The sequence below is a fragment of the Pelobates fuscus genome, chromosome 1 (assembly GCF_036172605.1).
Source record: "Pelobates fuscus isolate aPelFus1 chromosome 1, aPelFus1.pri, whole genome shotgun sequence".
NCBI lineage: Eukaryota > Metazoa > Chordata > Amphibia > Anura > Pelobatidae > Pelobates > Pelobates fuscus.
Window position 1 is genome coordinate 176176237 of NC_086317.1, and position 17424 is coordinate 176193660.

Here is a 17424-nt window from a genome sequence, read left to right on the forward strand (position 1 = left end):
AAAATGGAATGTTCTATATTTGACCCTGTAACTTTCCAAAACAACATAAAACCTGTTAATGGGGGGTACTGTTGTACTCGTGAGACATCGCTGATTACAAATATGTGCATTTTTTTGCAGTAAAACCTAACAGTATTATGACATTCACAGTTAAAATGTCAGACGGAAATGCAAATTTAAAAAAAAATCTCATTTTCTCACATTTTTTTTACTTTTATTCATAATAAATGATGTTCCATATATGAATAGTTAATGATAGATTAAAGCCATGTTTCTCCTGAACAAAATGATATATAATAAGTGTGGGTGCATATAATTTGAAAGAGGGGAACTACGGGTGAACAGACATATAGCGCAAATTCCAGTTTTTGTTTACGTTTTGTTTTGATCAGAACGTGCACTATTGACTCCGTCCTGAAGGGGTTAACTTCTCTTTGCGATCCAGCGATGTCCCCGCGCTGTGATTGCCGGTGAGAGCCCCGGCGGATGCCTCCATCTGACTTCCTGGTTCCGTCTCTGTGAGCCGCAGAGGCTCATGGGGGCGGAACTGGGCGTGTAATTCAAATGCAAAAAAATGGTACCGCTTTTGGTACAAAATTCCTGACATAATCATACCGCCAGGGAGGTTAAGTGCACTTATTACAGTTGTGCACAAAAGTTTGCATACCCTTGGACAATTGGTAATATATGTACCATTTTTAAAGAAAACACGAGTGAGCAGGCAAAGCGCATTTCTTTTATTTCTTATGGGATTCATATTCAATTGTAGGTTATAACAGAATGGCACAATTACAAAACAAAGTGCACAGATTGTTAGTGGTAGCATGAGCTAGTGTAGGAATAGCTTAGATGTGTGGTAGGTTGTATCTCCAATGTGATATAACGAAGGTACAGTGGAACTAGGGCACAGCTGCCTTAGTTAATAACTAGGAGCTCTACTACTTTTGGTTGAAAGAGGAGAATCATCTTTGGGCTGTGTGTAACTAAAAGAAACATTTGTTTTACACCATTGGTTAGATTTATTTTTTTGTTTTTCTGTTAAGTGTTAGATGTTCATTATTACAAATATAACATATTTGGAAAACATGCTCCAGCTCACCTAGGAACAGAAGAATTATTGTAGCCCATGTTTGGGATTTAAATGTAGGTGCCAATCCGTGTTTAGTGAATAAACCCAGTATATACAATGAATTGGCATAGAACACTCTAAAGATAATAACAACATGCTGCATTCCCTTTAGGGGGGATGGTCCATAAAGGCTCAGCAGACTGACTCTCATTGAGCTCTGCTATTGGAGGGTTAAAACAAAGACAGATGGGAAATGGCGGCCAGCTCCCAGCTATACAAAGAGCGTGCGAGCCGTTACCCAGCGCGGCGCATGGCTGCATTCTGACTACTTCAAAACCTCCCACACCAGCCAATAGGAAGGCGACTTCGCTCTACCGGAAGTGACGTTGCGGTCGATTAATGCCGTGGGCGTCGTCTAAGCAGTCCGGGCTCGTCCCATCAGGTTTCGTGTTATAAATACTCGGCGGTTTCGCTTTATTGGTTTCTTGCGGTAGTGCTGTGTGTCCGGGAGGGCTGTTCGGGCGTTACGTGCGGTCACCGGGCCAGTGTAAAGTCACAATAACTGAGCTCTCCATCTGCAGCGGAAGGAGCCGTCCGTGTAGAGGCAGCGCCGCCATTTTGTGTTCGTTTCTCCATCGGCGCGCGCTCTGTGGAATCTGCTCCACGCGGTCCTGTGACCTTTTTTTTTTACCTTTTTCTCCTGGTCCCGTTTACACTAAAAGGCTTCAAGCTGGAGATGTCAGGGGGAGGCGTGATTAGGGGGCCGGCGGGCAATAACGATTGCCGAATATACGTGGGGAACCTGCCGCCCGATATCCGGACCAAGGACATAGAAGACGTCTTCTACAAGTATGGCGCCATCCGCGACATTGACCTCAAAAACCGGAGAGGGGGGCCGCCATTCGCCTTCGTGGAGTTTGAGGATCCCAGGTAAACACTGCTCGCTCGGTATCCGGGCGGCCTCCTAACGGCGGGGGTGGGGGTCGGTGCGATCTCATGGAAAGATATCGGCACTGCTTTGTTCATTGTAGGGACATCTACACCATCACCCTCTCTGAGCAGCAATCCTCCTCCTGAGTGGGGGCTGGAATTATTATTTTAAAAAAAATTGCCAGTGAAAAATGTGGTACTTGCTGAGGTTATAAAACTTAAATTAAATGTTAGTGGTGCCAAGGGTCTTAAAATGCAGTTACTTTACGAGTGTTAATGTAAACATCGGGTTTATTTCCCTTGGATATGTAATTTCGGTGTGTGTGTACATCTAAGCCATTTGTTCTCGTTAACGTGTCCTTAAATCGTGGTTTGAAGAGATCCAGATGTGCAGCCATTAACACGTGCACGCTTACCATAAGGGCTCTTTACTGCCCCCATCTGATTTTATATATTTTTTGTTCTGGCTTGCTTCTCTTGGCTGTTCTATGCACATTGTTCCTTTGTGTTTAGTATATTATCGATTAGAATACCATCCGCAATTGCATAGTGGTTTACTAAAGTGAACTTCAAACTTGAGGCCAGATTAGCTGAATTCAAAGGATGTATATTTTAGAGAATTTTTCTAGTCTGCCTATTTTTACCTTTTTAAACTTGAAAATCACCTTGGATTATCATTTTCGTAAATAACCATCCTGCTAGTGTTAAGTCTGCATTCCCTGATGAAACATAAGTTACACTTTAGCATTCATTGGCAAACCTTTTAAAGGAACACTATAGTCATCTAAATTACTTTAGCTAAATAAAGCAGTTTTAGTGTATCGATCATTCCCCTACAATTTCACTGCTCAATTCACTGTCATTTGGGAGTTAAATCACTTTGTTTCTGTTTATGCAGCCACTTGCCACACCTCCCCTGGCTATGATTGACAGAGCCTGCATGAAAAAAAAAACTGGTTTCACTTTCAAACAGATGTAATTTACCTTAAATAATTGTATCTCAATCTCTAAATTGAACTTTAATCACATACAGGAGGCTCTTGCAGGGTCTATCAAGCTATTAACATAGCAGGGGATAAGAAAATCTTAATTAAACAGAACTTGCAATAAAAGCCTAAATAGGGCTCTCTTTACAGGAAGTGTTTATGGAAGGCTGTGCAAGTTACATGCAGGGAGGTGTGACTAGGGTTCATAAACAAAGGGATTTAACTCCTAAATGGCAGAGGATTGAGCAGTGATGCTGCAGGGGCATGTTCTATACACCAAAACTGCTTCATTAACCCGTTAACGCCGTTACGGCGTTCCATGCCGTCCCCATTATAATGGGCTTTAAAACCGTTGCGGCGGCATGGAACGCCGTAACGGCTTTGAGCCCCAGGAGGTAAGTTATACTTACCTCCGCCGCGATCCTCTTCTGGGGGGCTGCCTGACAGCCCAGGCAGCCCTCCCACGGCAAATGAGGCCCCCGGGGGCCATGTGATCGCTCTCAAAGAGCGATCACATGGCCCCCTATAGCTGGCTGTGGATCTGCCAGCAGGGGGACTGTCTAAAATATCAGACAGTCCCCCTGCTGGTAAGAAAGTATAAAAAAAGAAATTAAACATGTTTAAAAATAAATTGAAAATATTTTTATATATATATAATATGTATATATATTATATATATAATATATATACATATTATATATATGTAACGTCATACAAAGTGTATTTTAATACTAATATAAGTATATATATTAGCATTAAAATACACTTAGAATGATGTTACATATATATAATATGTATATATATTATATATATAATAGATGTACATATATATATTATATATATATACGTATAATTAAAATAATAAATAAAATAATAAAATAAATAAAATATTGAAACAAAATTTAATATAAATTATATATTCATATGTAATTTCATTCTAACTGTATTTTGTTATTAATATATATATATTGGTAACAAAATACACTTAGAATGGCATTCTATATATATCTATCTATATATAAAATACAAATAACCGCAAATATATATATATAGATAAATACATATAATTACATAAAAAATTACATTAGTATACACGTAGAATTTAAATACATATATATGTATATATATTAAAATTCTACATGTATATTTAAATAATCTTTTAACATAATTATGTGATTTGATTAATTAAAATTTGATTGACATGCCTGACAACACAGGGAGAAAGTGCAGAGAATTTAATTTGCAAGCACTATATTTGACCCTGTAATACTCCACGACACCATAAAACCTGTACATAGGGGGTACTGTTTTACTCGGGAGACTTCGCTGAACTCAAATATTAGTGTTTCAAACTGGTAAATTGTATTACAACGATGATATTTTAAGTAAAAGTGACGTTTTTTGCATTTTTTACAAACAAACGGCACTTTTATGGACTATATTATTGTTGTAATATGTTTTACCGTTTTAAAACACTAATATTTGTGTTTAGTGAAGTCTCCCGAGAATAACAGTACCCCCCATGTACAGGTTTTATGGTGTTTTGGAAAGTTAGAGAGTCACATATAAGGCTTGCGTTTCATTTTTTTCACATTGAAATTTGCTAGATTGGTTATGTTGCCTTTGAGAGCGTATGGTAGCCCAGGAATGAGAATTACCCCCATGATGGCATACCATTTGCAAAAGTAGACAACCCGAGGTATTGCAAGTGGGGTATGTCCAGTCTTTCTTAGTAGCCACTTAGTCACAAACACTGGCCAAATATTAGTTTTTTGCTTTTTTCACACAAAAACAAATATGAACGCTAACTTTGGCCAGTGTTTGTGACTAAGTGGCTACTAACAAAGACTAAACATACCCCACTTTCAATACCTTGGCTTGTCTACTTTTTCAAATGGTATGCCATTATGGGGGTAATTCTCATTCCTGGGCTACCACACCGTCTCAAAGGTAACATTACTAATCTGGCAAATTTCAATTTGAAAATGGAACGTTCTATATTTGACCCTGTAACTTTCCAAAACAACATAAAACCTGTTAATGGGGGGTACTGTTGTACTCGTGAGACATCGCTGATTACAAATATGTGCATTTTGTTGCAGTAAAACCTAACAGTATTATGACATTTACAGCTAAAATGTGAGGTGGAACTACACATTTTTAAAAAATAAATAAATTTCTCAGTTTTTTTTATTTTATTCATAATAAATTATATTCCATATATGAATAGTTAATGGTAAATTAAAGCCCTGCTTCTCCTGAACAAAATGATATATAATAAGTGTGGGTGCATATAATATGAAAGAGGGGAACTACGGGTGAACAGACATATAGCGCAAATTCCAGTTTTTGTTTACGTTTTGTTTTGATCAGAACGTGCACTATTGACTCCGTCCTGAAGGGGTTAAGCTAAAGATGTTCAGGTGACTATAGTGTCCCTTTAAGTGGCTGTTAATGTTTTATTTTTAAGTTTTTTTTTTACTCCAGTCGTTCTGCTATTAGAAACTAAAAATGATTGTTTTATTTTTTTCCCTTCCCCCTCAGAGATGCAGAGGATGCAGTATATGGCAGAGATGGTTATGATTATGATGGCTATCGTCTCCGTGTGGAGTTTCCACGAAGTGGTCGTGGGGCTGGAGGAAGAGGTGGCGGTGGTGGAGGCGGCGGCGGTGGTGGAGGAGGAGGAGGTGGAGGCGGCGGCGGAGGCGGTGGGGGGGCACCTCGTGGAAGATATGGCCCTCCATCTAGACGTTCTGAGTACAGAGTAATTGTTTCAGGTGAGCATGTCGGTGAAAATCATTGTCGAACCATCTCAAACTTAATTTTTAAATAGCATATTTAACACATCCTTAAAAAGAAATACCAATTCAGTCCATTATGTTCACGTAATTATCTACCCCCCATAAACCTGTTAAACTTGCCTTGGGATCTTGAAAGTTAATGATGCAAGCCTTGTGTTGAAAGCAACTTTGAGAACCCGCCATGTTCAGAATAGACCATGGCAGTCTTAGCCTGTCCCTAGCAGATGAGCTGAGTTGCCAGCTTCCCAGCACCAATCTTTGTGTGCGACAGGGAACTAGGCTCATTCAAAATAAACTAAGTGTTTTGAAAATAGCCAGTAGGTTGCAACATACCGCCACTGTGTTAAATACAGCAAAACCCATATCTAATATCAGAATTCATATTGACAGTGGATTACCTTAGGATTAGATTTAGGGCTGAGAGTATAGTAGGGTTACTTATTGTGGGGGTAGGTTTAGGGTAAGCGCTATGGAATCTGTTGGCGCTATATAAACAACAATAATAATAGGGTCGAAGTTAAGAGTAAGGTTACGGTTGAGATACAGCTACTGTACGCATTGGGTAAGGTTGTAAAGTTGACAGTCAATTTAGATCCCAAGTATACTATGTATTTAGCAATCATGGCTGTTTTATGAATCTTTTTAATTGCACTTGATGTGCAAATATTATTATAATATAATTTTTTTTATTTAAATGTAATGTGTGTACACATGTAGGATGTTAAATGACAGTCCTTTTGCTAAAGCTTATGTGTGGGGGCACTTGAAGAGGAACCCTTAAATTTTGGTGGATAAATCTATAGCTCAAATTCAAGGTTTTGGTTCACAATGTGGACAACTGCCTCAATCTGTAAGGAGATAACATTTAGATTGCAGGGACAGGCAATCATAGGAAGTGAGTGCTTTAATTGCATCACTATCCAAAAATATGTTGCCATAATTAAATCCAAATGCTAATAGATGGTGGTAGTACAGTAAATTGTGAAACACTTCAGATTAGATGGCAGATTTTGCTAACATGGCATGATGCTAGGAAAATCTTAAAGCTGGGTTTTAATGTAGCTTTTTCAATCTGAAGAATCAAATTTTATTTTTTTTATACTTAAAACATTTTTGTCTTGTGTTTACCAAGGTTAGTAATGTAGTAGTAAACATTATAAGCCCTACTCAAATCAGGTTGTCCCTAAAAAAAAAACAAAGCAAGGAAGTTGTAAATTCCGCGCCCAGTTTTTGTCACTGTAAGTGCCATTGTGTGTTTTAAGTTTGCTACTTATTGGCAGACTGCACCAAGGCACTCTTGGCACTATAACCACCTTAGCATGATGGATATGGTGCTTGCATTGTTCCTTTTCTTCAACCCAAAAGCTACAGTTCCAGCTGCTGGAGTACTCTGGGTCGCTTATAGATAAATTATTTAAAAATTAAATCTGCATTTATTAATACAATGTTCAGTCCAGACCTTGCATCCATGTGTCTTGTCAAGGCAAAGTTCAATTCCCTAGAGTTCCCTTTAGATAGGGCAAATTGGTTAGCACAGGTAAAATTATATTGTGTAAAACAAGAAAATTTTGATATTTGTGAACTACTGATAACATCCCTATGTATTTAACATTTGTTAATCACATTTTATATCCATATTTATCTTATAGGGCTGCCTCCAAGTGGAAGTTGGCAGGATCTGAAGGATCACATGCGTGAGGCAGGTGATGTATGTTATGCTGATGTTTATCGAGATGGTACCGGAGTTGTGGAATTTGTGCGGAAAGAAGATATGACCTACGCAGTGCGGAAACTGGATAACACTAAATTTAGGTCGCATGAGGTAGGTATTTATCCATAATTGCCTATGTGGAAAATTGTGAGTTTTTTCTTTTATAACTTTTACTTCTTAAGGTAAGAATATCACTGTTGTGAAACCAATCTGGTTTATCTAGTTGCCTAAGATGCATAACTGGTTAAGCTTTGCTTGTTCAATCCTAGGTTCTTTTTCTTTAATAGGGTGAAACTGCCTACATTCGTGTTAAGGTTGATGGACCAAGAAGCCCCAGTTATGGAAGATCGCGGTCTCGCAGCCGCAGTCGTAGCAGGAGCCGTAGTAGAAGCAATAGTCGTAGCCGAAGCTATTCTCCAAGAAGAAGCCGTGGATCTCCTCGCTACTCTCCCCGTCACAGCAGATCCCGCTCCCGCACATAAATAATCAAGTGATACATTTTTTTCTTTTTTTTTGTATACCTTCTTGTTGTATACAGTTTGATTCCATATTTCACCCTTTTTTTTTTACCATGTTTGCTTAAGTGTCTTGTGTAGTATCAATTTGTTCCTTAACATCTGCATTCTCCTCATGCTTGATACTGTATTTTAACAGTTAGATTGAATTCTTCAATGTAGCCACTCTGAAGCCATTTTATTAATTTTTTTTTGTCTGATATGGTGTTTGGCACTAAAGCGCTGGGGTGGCTATGGTTGAATATTGTGGGAAATTTTGTTTTACCTTGCCTTTTCATGTGTCTTTCTGTAGACATATCTGAAGAGATGGATTAAAGAATTGTGGAGGACATTTCAAACATTTTAGGATTGTCAAAAGGAGGCTTGTGGAGGATCAGATCATAAATGGAGGCCATGGTATGACTCCAATGCTATTGTCAGACAAAATGGCAGTATTGACCTTATGCTACGAATTCTTAATTGAACTCATTAAGCTAGTGGTACTAGGCTCCTATATTCATGTTAGGCCGTATTATTGAGATTCCTGCCACTTGAGGTTACCATCTTTCATCCGCATGTCCTGTGGGCCTCTAAAGTATAATATCAATACTGCTAACCATGCATGTCCTCTTTGACTAGTGTTTTTTTTTTTTTTTTGTAAGAATTTAAATTTAATGTTGTAGGCAGATGTGAGGGTTTAGTGACCTTGTGCCCCCTCAGCCTTAATGCACCTGGATGCTGGCTGATCTAATTATTTTTAATTTACTTTTTTTTTGCATGGGCACAGACGTCCACCTAACTTAAGCTAGAAAAGAAATTACTCTTGAAATACTTTTTTTTTTTTTTGTGATTACTTTAATAACAAGAACAATGTAATGAGGCAGTCCAGCAGTGGGATAAAACTTTTTGTAGTTACCATGAATGTTGACTCAAAATGTTATGCAAGACTAAACAGATATTCCTGCTAGCACAATACTTTTTCTAATACATGCAGTGCATCTGATATTAAATTTTATATTTGGTTTCCACCTGATAAGTATGTGGGTTTTGTTCTTCTAGAAGTTGGCACATTTAAATGTAGAATACAGTACTTTTCAGTAAAATCTGAATATACTTTATATAACTTTAGAAAAACATTTTTTGGTTATCAATCTAAACTACACACCACTGACACTATAAAATGTAAGTTTGATAACAAATACTTTGTTTTGGCATGTCTGGTTCACACTCAGTTTAGTTTCCTTCAATATTAGTATGCCATAAAATGAATACACTGAACACCTAAACTAGCAGATGGCTTAAATAGAAAGTACTGTGCAAATGCATTAGATCCAGCATCCCAGTAAAGCTGCATAGTGGAAAGGCTTGTGTGCTCATGCTAACATTTGGCCAAAGGAGGACTAATTTAAAAATCTTGATAGACCTAACCCTTTTGAAGTTGGCCCCTCCCCCTCTTTTTATGAAGATGCATTACAACATGCAAAGTATATAATTTAAACCCCTCCCCAATCGGCTTCACGCTTCAACATGCAGCTATGATTTAAAAAAAACAAAAAAAAAAACTGTGCCATACCATTCAATAGATCTTTGTTTTGGGAAGGTGAATAGTTATCTATGCATACTTCAAACTGCACACATAACTTTTCACTTCCCAGACATGTGTTTTGACAATATCTAACTATTCCTCTTTTTGGTTTTGCTGGTTATTAAGGTTTGGATTGGAGAGGGCTCACTGGATCCCAATCCTGGAGCTGGATCATTGGATTCAAATCATAGGAATGCATAGGATAGGGAGGATGAATGACCAGGATTCATGGAGCGGGATCATAAAACAAGGATCATAGGAGTGGATTCCTGCCAAATCTAAACCGCATTCGTATGGAAGTTTTTTTTTTTCTTTTCTCCATACACCAATTGGCAATACCATACAAAATAATGTTGACAAGTGGAGCCTTGGCTTTTTTAAGAGAAAAGAGGAGACCAGAGGCACGCTGGAGCCATCTCCTGGGAAGGATACAACTCGAATAGATGGTAAATGTAAAGGGATAAGGGGGATTAAATGAAACACCACTAGTAATCTAATTTTTAAAATGGGATTTAAAGTAGGCTTTCAATTGGCGAATAAGGCTTTGTTTTGAAAAATAAAATAAAAAAAAAAAAGCAGAAACTGTGTGATTGCTTTTTGTTAATCTCTTTATAATCTGTGGGCCCCTGTTGTCTATTGCTGGCAGCAATTTCTTTTTCCAAGCCAAAAAAACTGGTTGCTGATTTGCAACAACTCAGGTATGTTTGGGTTACTGGGTAACAATGTTGTACATATTACACTCTTTAACTTTTTTTTTTTTTTTTTTTTTATTAACTGGGAAGCCATGGACATGCCTGGAGACTAAAACACATCAGATAAGGGAGCACAAATCATTAAAGCTGCTCAATTATCAAATTCTTGATTTGTTTAATAAAAAAAAACTGGCGTTCACAAAATGATTGGTCTCTTAAAATTCAAAATGTTATCTTTATGAACTGGAACACTTGTCAAACTTGAGGAATCCACCTGCTGTTTAACAATTTATGCTGATTTGGATTGCAAAAGTTTGGATTTGTGCCCATTTTTCCTATTTGTCCAAACTTGTCATATGGTGGTGATATTTTTAACTGGTTTTGGTTGGCTTGCATTATCTTTATATGTGCACATTTTAGCAATGCTACAAAGGCAGTGCATACAACAGAGCATTATACATTTTACTGTAGTTCAAAATGTCAAAACAAAAAACCCACCAAGGCCAACATGATATAAATAACGCATTAGAGGTACTCTGTAGGCACTCATGCCACTTAATCGCCATGAACATGTTTGTTTTGCCATGTCTTATTTACAAAAAGTGCATATTGGCACTTTGCATTAAGCAACCTTGTTACACTACTTGGCTGTCAAACAATCTGTCCTATTCCTGATTTTGTTGAATCAGTGGAGCTAAAATTGAGGCAGATGATGGCTTAGAGAGCTGCCTTGGGAAGTCTGGTTGGACCGCTATAAATTTTAGATTAGCAGGGGAGTACCTGGAAAGACAGTAGACAAATGGTATATAACTTGTGCAAACTGTCCTTGGATATACCCTAGTGACCAAATGCGTAATTGCACATCTTCTTTGGGATAGATTTGCTAAAGTGTTTTTGTATTTAGACAGTGTAGTGTACCTTTTTTGCTCTGGCAAGGGTGGCTCAGTCACATTATATTACCAGTACTGGTGGTCCTATGAAGGATCACTAAAGTGTCAGAATTACAAACCTGTATTCCAGACACAATAACTGTAATATCACTATATAGGCCACTCCCTGTCAGGAAAGTAAAATTACTTTTTTTTTTTTAATACAGCACTGCGTGGGTCCGGTTGCAGCGGACTTCACCTTCTTTATTGAGATCAAAATTGACATTCTGCCGATCCAATGCCATTGCATTGCATTGGATTAGCACGGCAAAACACTGCTGCACCAATCAGCGTCGCCTCATGGAGCTGCATTGAAATAATGAATCACTATGGGGCAATGTTCAGCATGGAGACTCTAAACATTTTGCAGCACCTCTAGTGGCAGGCTTAGTGACTGCCACAGGTTTTCCTTGGCAGCAATGTAAACACTGCTTTTTCTCTTAACAGGGACAGGCTATAGACCCCAGAACCACTACATTGAGCTGCAGTTTTAGCGACTATAGTGTTCCTTTATATTTCTATATGCTTGAGCTTTCACACACCACTAGCAATGAAGAATGACCAGGGCTCACACGTTCATGATGTAAAGGTAGGTAAGTGGCGGTGAATCTCTTTGCAAAGACCACCAATGGTGTTGGCAACCTAATGAAAACCCTCAAACAAAAATGTGCATTGGTTTCATATGACACAACTGTTATACTTTGTCAATTTCAATGCATGTCACTGCTGTTGGGACATGAAAGCTTGTTAAATTAACTCATGCACAAAAAGATAGAATTTTGGAAACGAAAAAAAATAATGAAAGACTTTCTGAAGTATTTCCATACCAAATGCTACATCTGTGTTTGTCTCCTATGAGCCAATGTCACTTTAATGGTTTTGGACCTAGAACCCACCCGGGCTTAGGAGTTAAACAATTGGAGAGCAGTTTTACACCCAGGGTGCTCTTGGTCTGTTACTGCAGCACGCTGTAGTGGTTAACAAAACTTAGCAGAAGCTTCACTTTCTCTGAAGGAGTGGTAAAACTGGAACTATTGGTATTTGTCTGTCCCTGCACCTTGGCCGCTTGGGAGAGTTTTGGCACTGTCCCACAGTATGTGGTAATCACTTAATAACAAGTCCCCTGTTGCGCACACACAGCGTTGTGATGTAATTTAGGCGGTTAATATTTCCATATTAACCTTAAGGACTGACCAAATGTACACATTGTGATCCAAACCTGGAATCTGACTGTCTGTTCAACCGTAATTCGTAATTCACCTTTCATATTAAGAGCACCCACAACATTTGTTATTCAGGGGAAACAGGGCTTTCATTTACCATCAAATATTTAGGTATGAAACCGTTATAATATGAATATATTATAAAAAAAAAAAAATGGGAGAAAATAAGAATTTATTTCAGTTCTATGTGACATTTTAACTGTGAATGTCATAATTCTGTATATTTTTACAGCAATAAAATATACATTTCTATTCAGCGATGTCTCGCGTGTAAAACAATACCACCCACCCCCCCATGTACAGGTTTTATGGTGTTTTGGAAAGTTACAGGGTCAAATATAGAATGTTAAATTATTTACTTTTTTCCCACATTGAAATTTGCAAGATTGGTTACGTTGCCTTTGAGCCCGTATGGTAGCCCAGGAATGAGAATTACCCCCATGATGTCACACCATTTGCAATAGTAGACAACCCAAGGTATTGCAAATGGGGTATGTTCAGTCTTTTTTTTATTTTTTATTTTACTCCATCCAGCCTCCCTACCTTTGGGAGTGCTGGCATGGAGTCTATGTCCAGTGGGGCTGCTGAGCGGCTGGCGCCGAGGCAGCAGTGATCTTCCTGCTTAACAGGAAAAAGAGAAAACCCAGAAGGGTATCTTGCAAGAAGACAACCAAAAGGGTAGGAACCCAGTCCAATCTTAATGTTAATAGAGTAGCAAAAAACAAAAAAACTTTATTGACGTCTAAAAAAACTGGGACAGCTGAGTGATGGACAGTCACATAAGGAGAGAGATGGCATGGAAAGAGGGCTTGCAATAAGCCAAAAAACAAAAAAAAACCACAAAAAAACGAGAGGGAGACAGTATACTAAACCATGCAAAAATCAGGGTACAAAAGCAGTAGGGGAGAGAAAAGGGAAGGAGGGAGGAAGGGAAGATGCACACTCCCAAACTAACTCTCCTAGATAACCCCTTCGTGGATGTTCTAATCTAGACTCAGTCCACACTTCTAAAGCCCCAGGTTCTATACACTAAACAACCATAAGTGCTCAAGAAAGTGAAAACAAACTAATCCCGACGCGTGTTTCGGCGTAACCGTACGCCGTCATCAGGGGTATCTGGAGAAAGGCTGTCCCCGCGGTTTATTTTATATCTATACCTCATTAGGTCCACCTGTGTATCTGCCAATCCGGGTGCTCGAAACATTCCGGCCGTCTCGCGGGTGGGGCTTAGGGGGCGTGGTATGACGCACCGCAAGCCCCGCCCCCACCGACACGTAATGAACGGCTGGAGAATACACGCACAGATCGGAAGAGAGGATTAACCCTTAGAGTGCACAGTTATCCCCAAATGACGTTATGAATAGCTATTCTTTAGTTTACTGTGGTATATACTACATGTAAAAACGGAGGAAAAGGTTAATTCATAATTGTAACCCATAAATGAATATCAAATAGCCAGATGGACAATTTTGTGAGAACCTGGCGAAATAGTAACAGATACTGTGTTTCCACTTATGATGTATCCAACTTATCAATGAATCAATAATTGAGTATACTCCTAAACAGTATATATACACACAGGTAATAGTCTTAAATTTAAAGGTCATAACCAGGAATATGTGATTAGGCACTCAGATAAAGGAGACTGAGTAGATAACATACCATCAATACATGATGGAAATATAGACATGGGGTAGCCACAAGATATGGAATAGACATAAATAAAGAATTATATACATATATACAAGCTTAACTTTAGATATCATTATTTATCAGAATTTGGCAGTACTTTTAGATAAATGGGGAGTAGGAGAAGCCTTCATTCAGCCCCATGGGTGACTGTTAAATGATAGATCCAAAATGCCTCCCTTTGTCTTAGTCTTAAATCCCAATTCCCTTTCCCAGGAGGTTGTGGTATATGTTCGAGACCCATGAATCGAATGCCTGCTGAAGAATGGTTATGGTGTTGATGTAAATGTCTTGAGACAGGCGTCTCCAGATGTCTCCTGACAGAGTTCACGTGCTCACGTATCCTAAATCTAAAATGACAAAACGTCTTGCCCACATATTTTAGGCCACAGGAGCAAGTCAACAAATAGATTACTCCTGTTGTGTGACAGTTGAAGAAGGAACGAGGTTTGAAATTCTTCAGATCACTACTGTCAGGGACCATCTTGGATTGTCTACTGATAAATGGGCACGCACTGAAACGTACCCATTGGTAAGTATTTTTGAAAATAGCCAGAGGGAGAGCAGGTCGAGAGATGACTAGGTGCTAGAATGTCTCTCAAGTTTCTACCTCTTCTTGCTGTAATCGAAGGGAATAGTGGCAGTATTTCTTTAAGGTGCTTATCAGATTTAAGGATAGGCCAGAACTTATTAAAGACATTTGACATAGTATCCCATCCTGCATCAAATGTACCAATGCAGCGTATTTTGTTTTCCTCAGTCTTACGACTCCCATCTGTAATCAGAGTTTCCTGTTCAGTATGGATTGCCCTAAGGTATGCTCTTTTTAGAACCCTATTAGGGTAACCCTTGGCCTTAAACATATGACGCAAGTCTTTCGCCTTTAGTTTAAACTCTTCCATGGTAGAGCAGTTCCGGCGAAGTCTCAAGTATTGGCCTATCGGGATTCCAGATTTGAGTGGTGTGGGGTGATGACTCGACCAACATAACAAGTTATTGGAGGCCGTCTTTTTTCTATACAGTGTTGTTTCGATTTTGCCTCCAGATACCTGTAAAGTTAGGTCTAGAAAACAAAGATTTTGACCCCCTACTTCACTAGTGAACCGTAGATTGAAATCATTAATATTAAGCAGACGTACAAATTCTTTGAATTTGTCTGATGTGTCTAGCCATATTAGAAACACATCGTCGATATATCTTTTCCAATAAAAGATCTGATCGATGTAAGATTTCAGCTTTGGGTCCATCCTGATACATCTCTCCCACCAGCCAAGATGGAGATTGGCATATGAGGGCGCGCAAGACGTCCCCATAGCTGTACCAGTGGTCTGGTGGAAGATTTTGCCATTAAACAGGAAGACATTACGAGTTAGAATGAATTCAAGTAGTTCAGTCACAAAGTTCACATAGTGTTCAGGTAAGTCCGTTTCAAGTTTCAGCAGTTCACGGGTATGTTTGATACCAAGGTTATGGGGAATTGAGCTATAAAGGGACTCCACGTCTAGGCTGCATAGAATAGCATTTGGAGGTAACTTTGGTTAGTAGGTTCAGCATTTGTTTGGTATCTCTGAGAAAAGATGGTAGCTTCTGTACTACTGGAGACAGGATTTTATCAACATAAATGCTCGCATTTTGAGTTAAGTTGTCACAACCGGAGACAATCGGCCTACCGGTTGGATCTGTTAGCGATTTGTGCACTTTAGGCAAACAGTAAAAGGTAGATAGACATGGTTGTTTTGTGCACATAAACCCAAACTCATCTAGATTGATGAGTTGATGATTAACAGCTTTTGTAAGTAAGCTTTTTAACTCAATTTGGAATTGTTTCGTAGGATCTTTAGGTAATACACGATAAGTACTTTCATCAGATAATAATCTTTCAGCTATACGAATATAGTGGTCTTTATTGAGTACCCCCACATTCCCCCCCCTTATCAGAGGGTTTTAAAATCAAATTCGTATAGTTCTGTAGTTTTTTCAGAGCTAGTACTTCCTGTGAACTCAGTTTACCGCTAGGGGATAGATCAAAATCCTCCACATTTATATTTTCAATTTCCCTAGTTACCATTTCAAGAAATACCTCCAGATTTTTATAATCTTGAAAATGTGGAGTAAACTTACTCTTGGGTTTCAAATTAGTATATGGAATGTCATGATGTGTAGAACCATCCCCAGAGTTAAGTAATTCCACAAGAGTATCAAGGCACTCCAGGTCTTTTGGTGATAGACCCAAATTTTGTGCCTTAGTTTCTTTTCGTACTGCATGATATTTATATAGAGCCAACTTTCTCACAAATAGATTAACATCCTTGGTCCAGGTGAACTTGCTAAATGTCGGGTACAAATGATAGTCCCTTCTCCAGTACGCTAAGTTCAGTTGCGCCAAGGGTGGTATCTGAGAGGTTAATGACGCGCAGAGAAGACTCTTTCATTCCCTGCGTCGTCTCTGACCTCTGCCTCGGTATCTGGTGTGTGGACCCTGAGTTAAGTCCGCTTGTCTCAGGCCTAAAAAATCCACCCCTTTCTTAAGGATACTTTTGGGTGGATTTCTAGGGGTGGGAACTTGGGATTTTTCAGTTTACGTATCTTTTGAGTCATACTCAGATGTACTGAATTGATCAGAGTCCACTTTTGACATCTTTTTAACCCCTTAAGAGCGCAGCCAAATGTACAAGTTATGAACGAAACAAAATGTAAACAAAACCTGGCATTTGCGCTATATGTCTGTCCAACCGTAATTCACCTCTTTCATATTAAATGCACCCCCCCTTATTATATATCATTTTATTCAGGGGAAACAGGGCTTTCATTTAATATCAAATATTTAGCTATGAAACATAATTTAATATGAAAAAAAGATTTTATTTTATTTTTTTAGTTCTACGTGACATTTTAACTGTCAATGTCATAATACTGCTTGCTTTTACTGCAATAAAATACACATATTTGTATTCAGCAAAGTCTCACGTGTAAAACAGTACCCCCTATGTACAGGTTTTATGGTGTTTTGGGAAGTTACAGGGTCAAATATAGCGTGTTACATTTGAAATTGAAATTCGGCAGATTGGTTACGTTGCCTTTGAGACTGTATAGTAGCCCAGGAAATAAATTTACATCCATAATGGCATACCATTTGCAATAGTAGACGACCCAAGGTATTGCAAATGGGGTATGTCCAGTCTTTTTTAGTAGCCATTTGGTGACAAACACTGGCCAAAGTTAGCGTTAGTATTTGTTTGTGTGTGAAAAATGCAAAAAACGCCAATTTTGGCCAGTGTTTGTGACTAAGTGGCTACTAAAAAAGACTGGACATAC

The 17424-nt window shown here is 38.6% G+C and overlaps 1 protein-coding gene across 4 annotated transcripts; it reads left to right on the plus strand.

Moving 5' to 3' along the window:
- Positions 1-1449: 1449 nt before the first annotated feature.
- SRSF1 (serine and arginine rich splicing factor 1) lies at positions 1450-10189 on the plus strand. 4 transcript variants are annotated; one of them, XM_063452965.1, is made up of 5 exons: positions 1450-1999; positions 5530-5762; positions 7436-7608; positions 7785-7987; positions 9703-10185. In XM_063452965.1, exons 1-4 carry the CDS (start codon positions 1806-1808, stop codon positions 7977-7979), a joined length of 795 nt encoding a protein of 264 aa, XP_063309035.1. In that variant the 5' UTR covers positions 1450-1805; the 3' UTR covers positions 7980-7987; positions 9703-10185. The 4 variants fall into 4 exon arrangements, 3 of the variants coding, with proteins under 3 accessions (XP_063309035.1, XP_063309025.1, XP_063309014.1); XR_010090795.1 differs by having other exon boundaries at positions 1451-1999; positions 7785-8408; positions 9703-10189; XM_063452955.1 differs by lacking the exon at positions 9703-10185 and adding an exon at positions 8305-9027 and having other exon boundaries at positions 1451-1999.
- The last annotated feature ends 7235 nt before the right edge of the window (positions 10190-17424 follow it).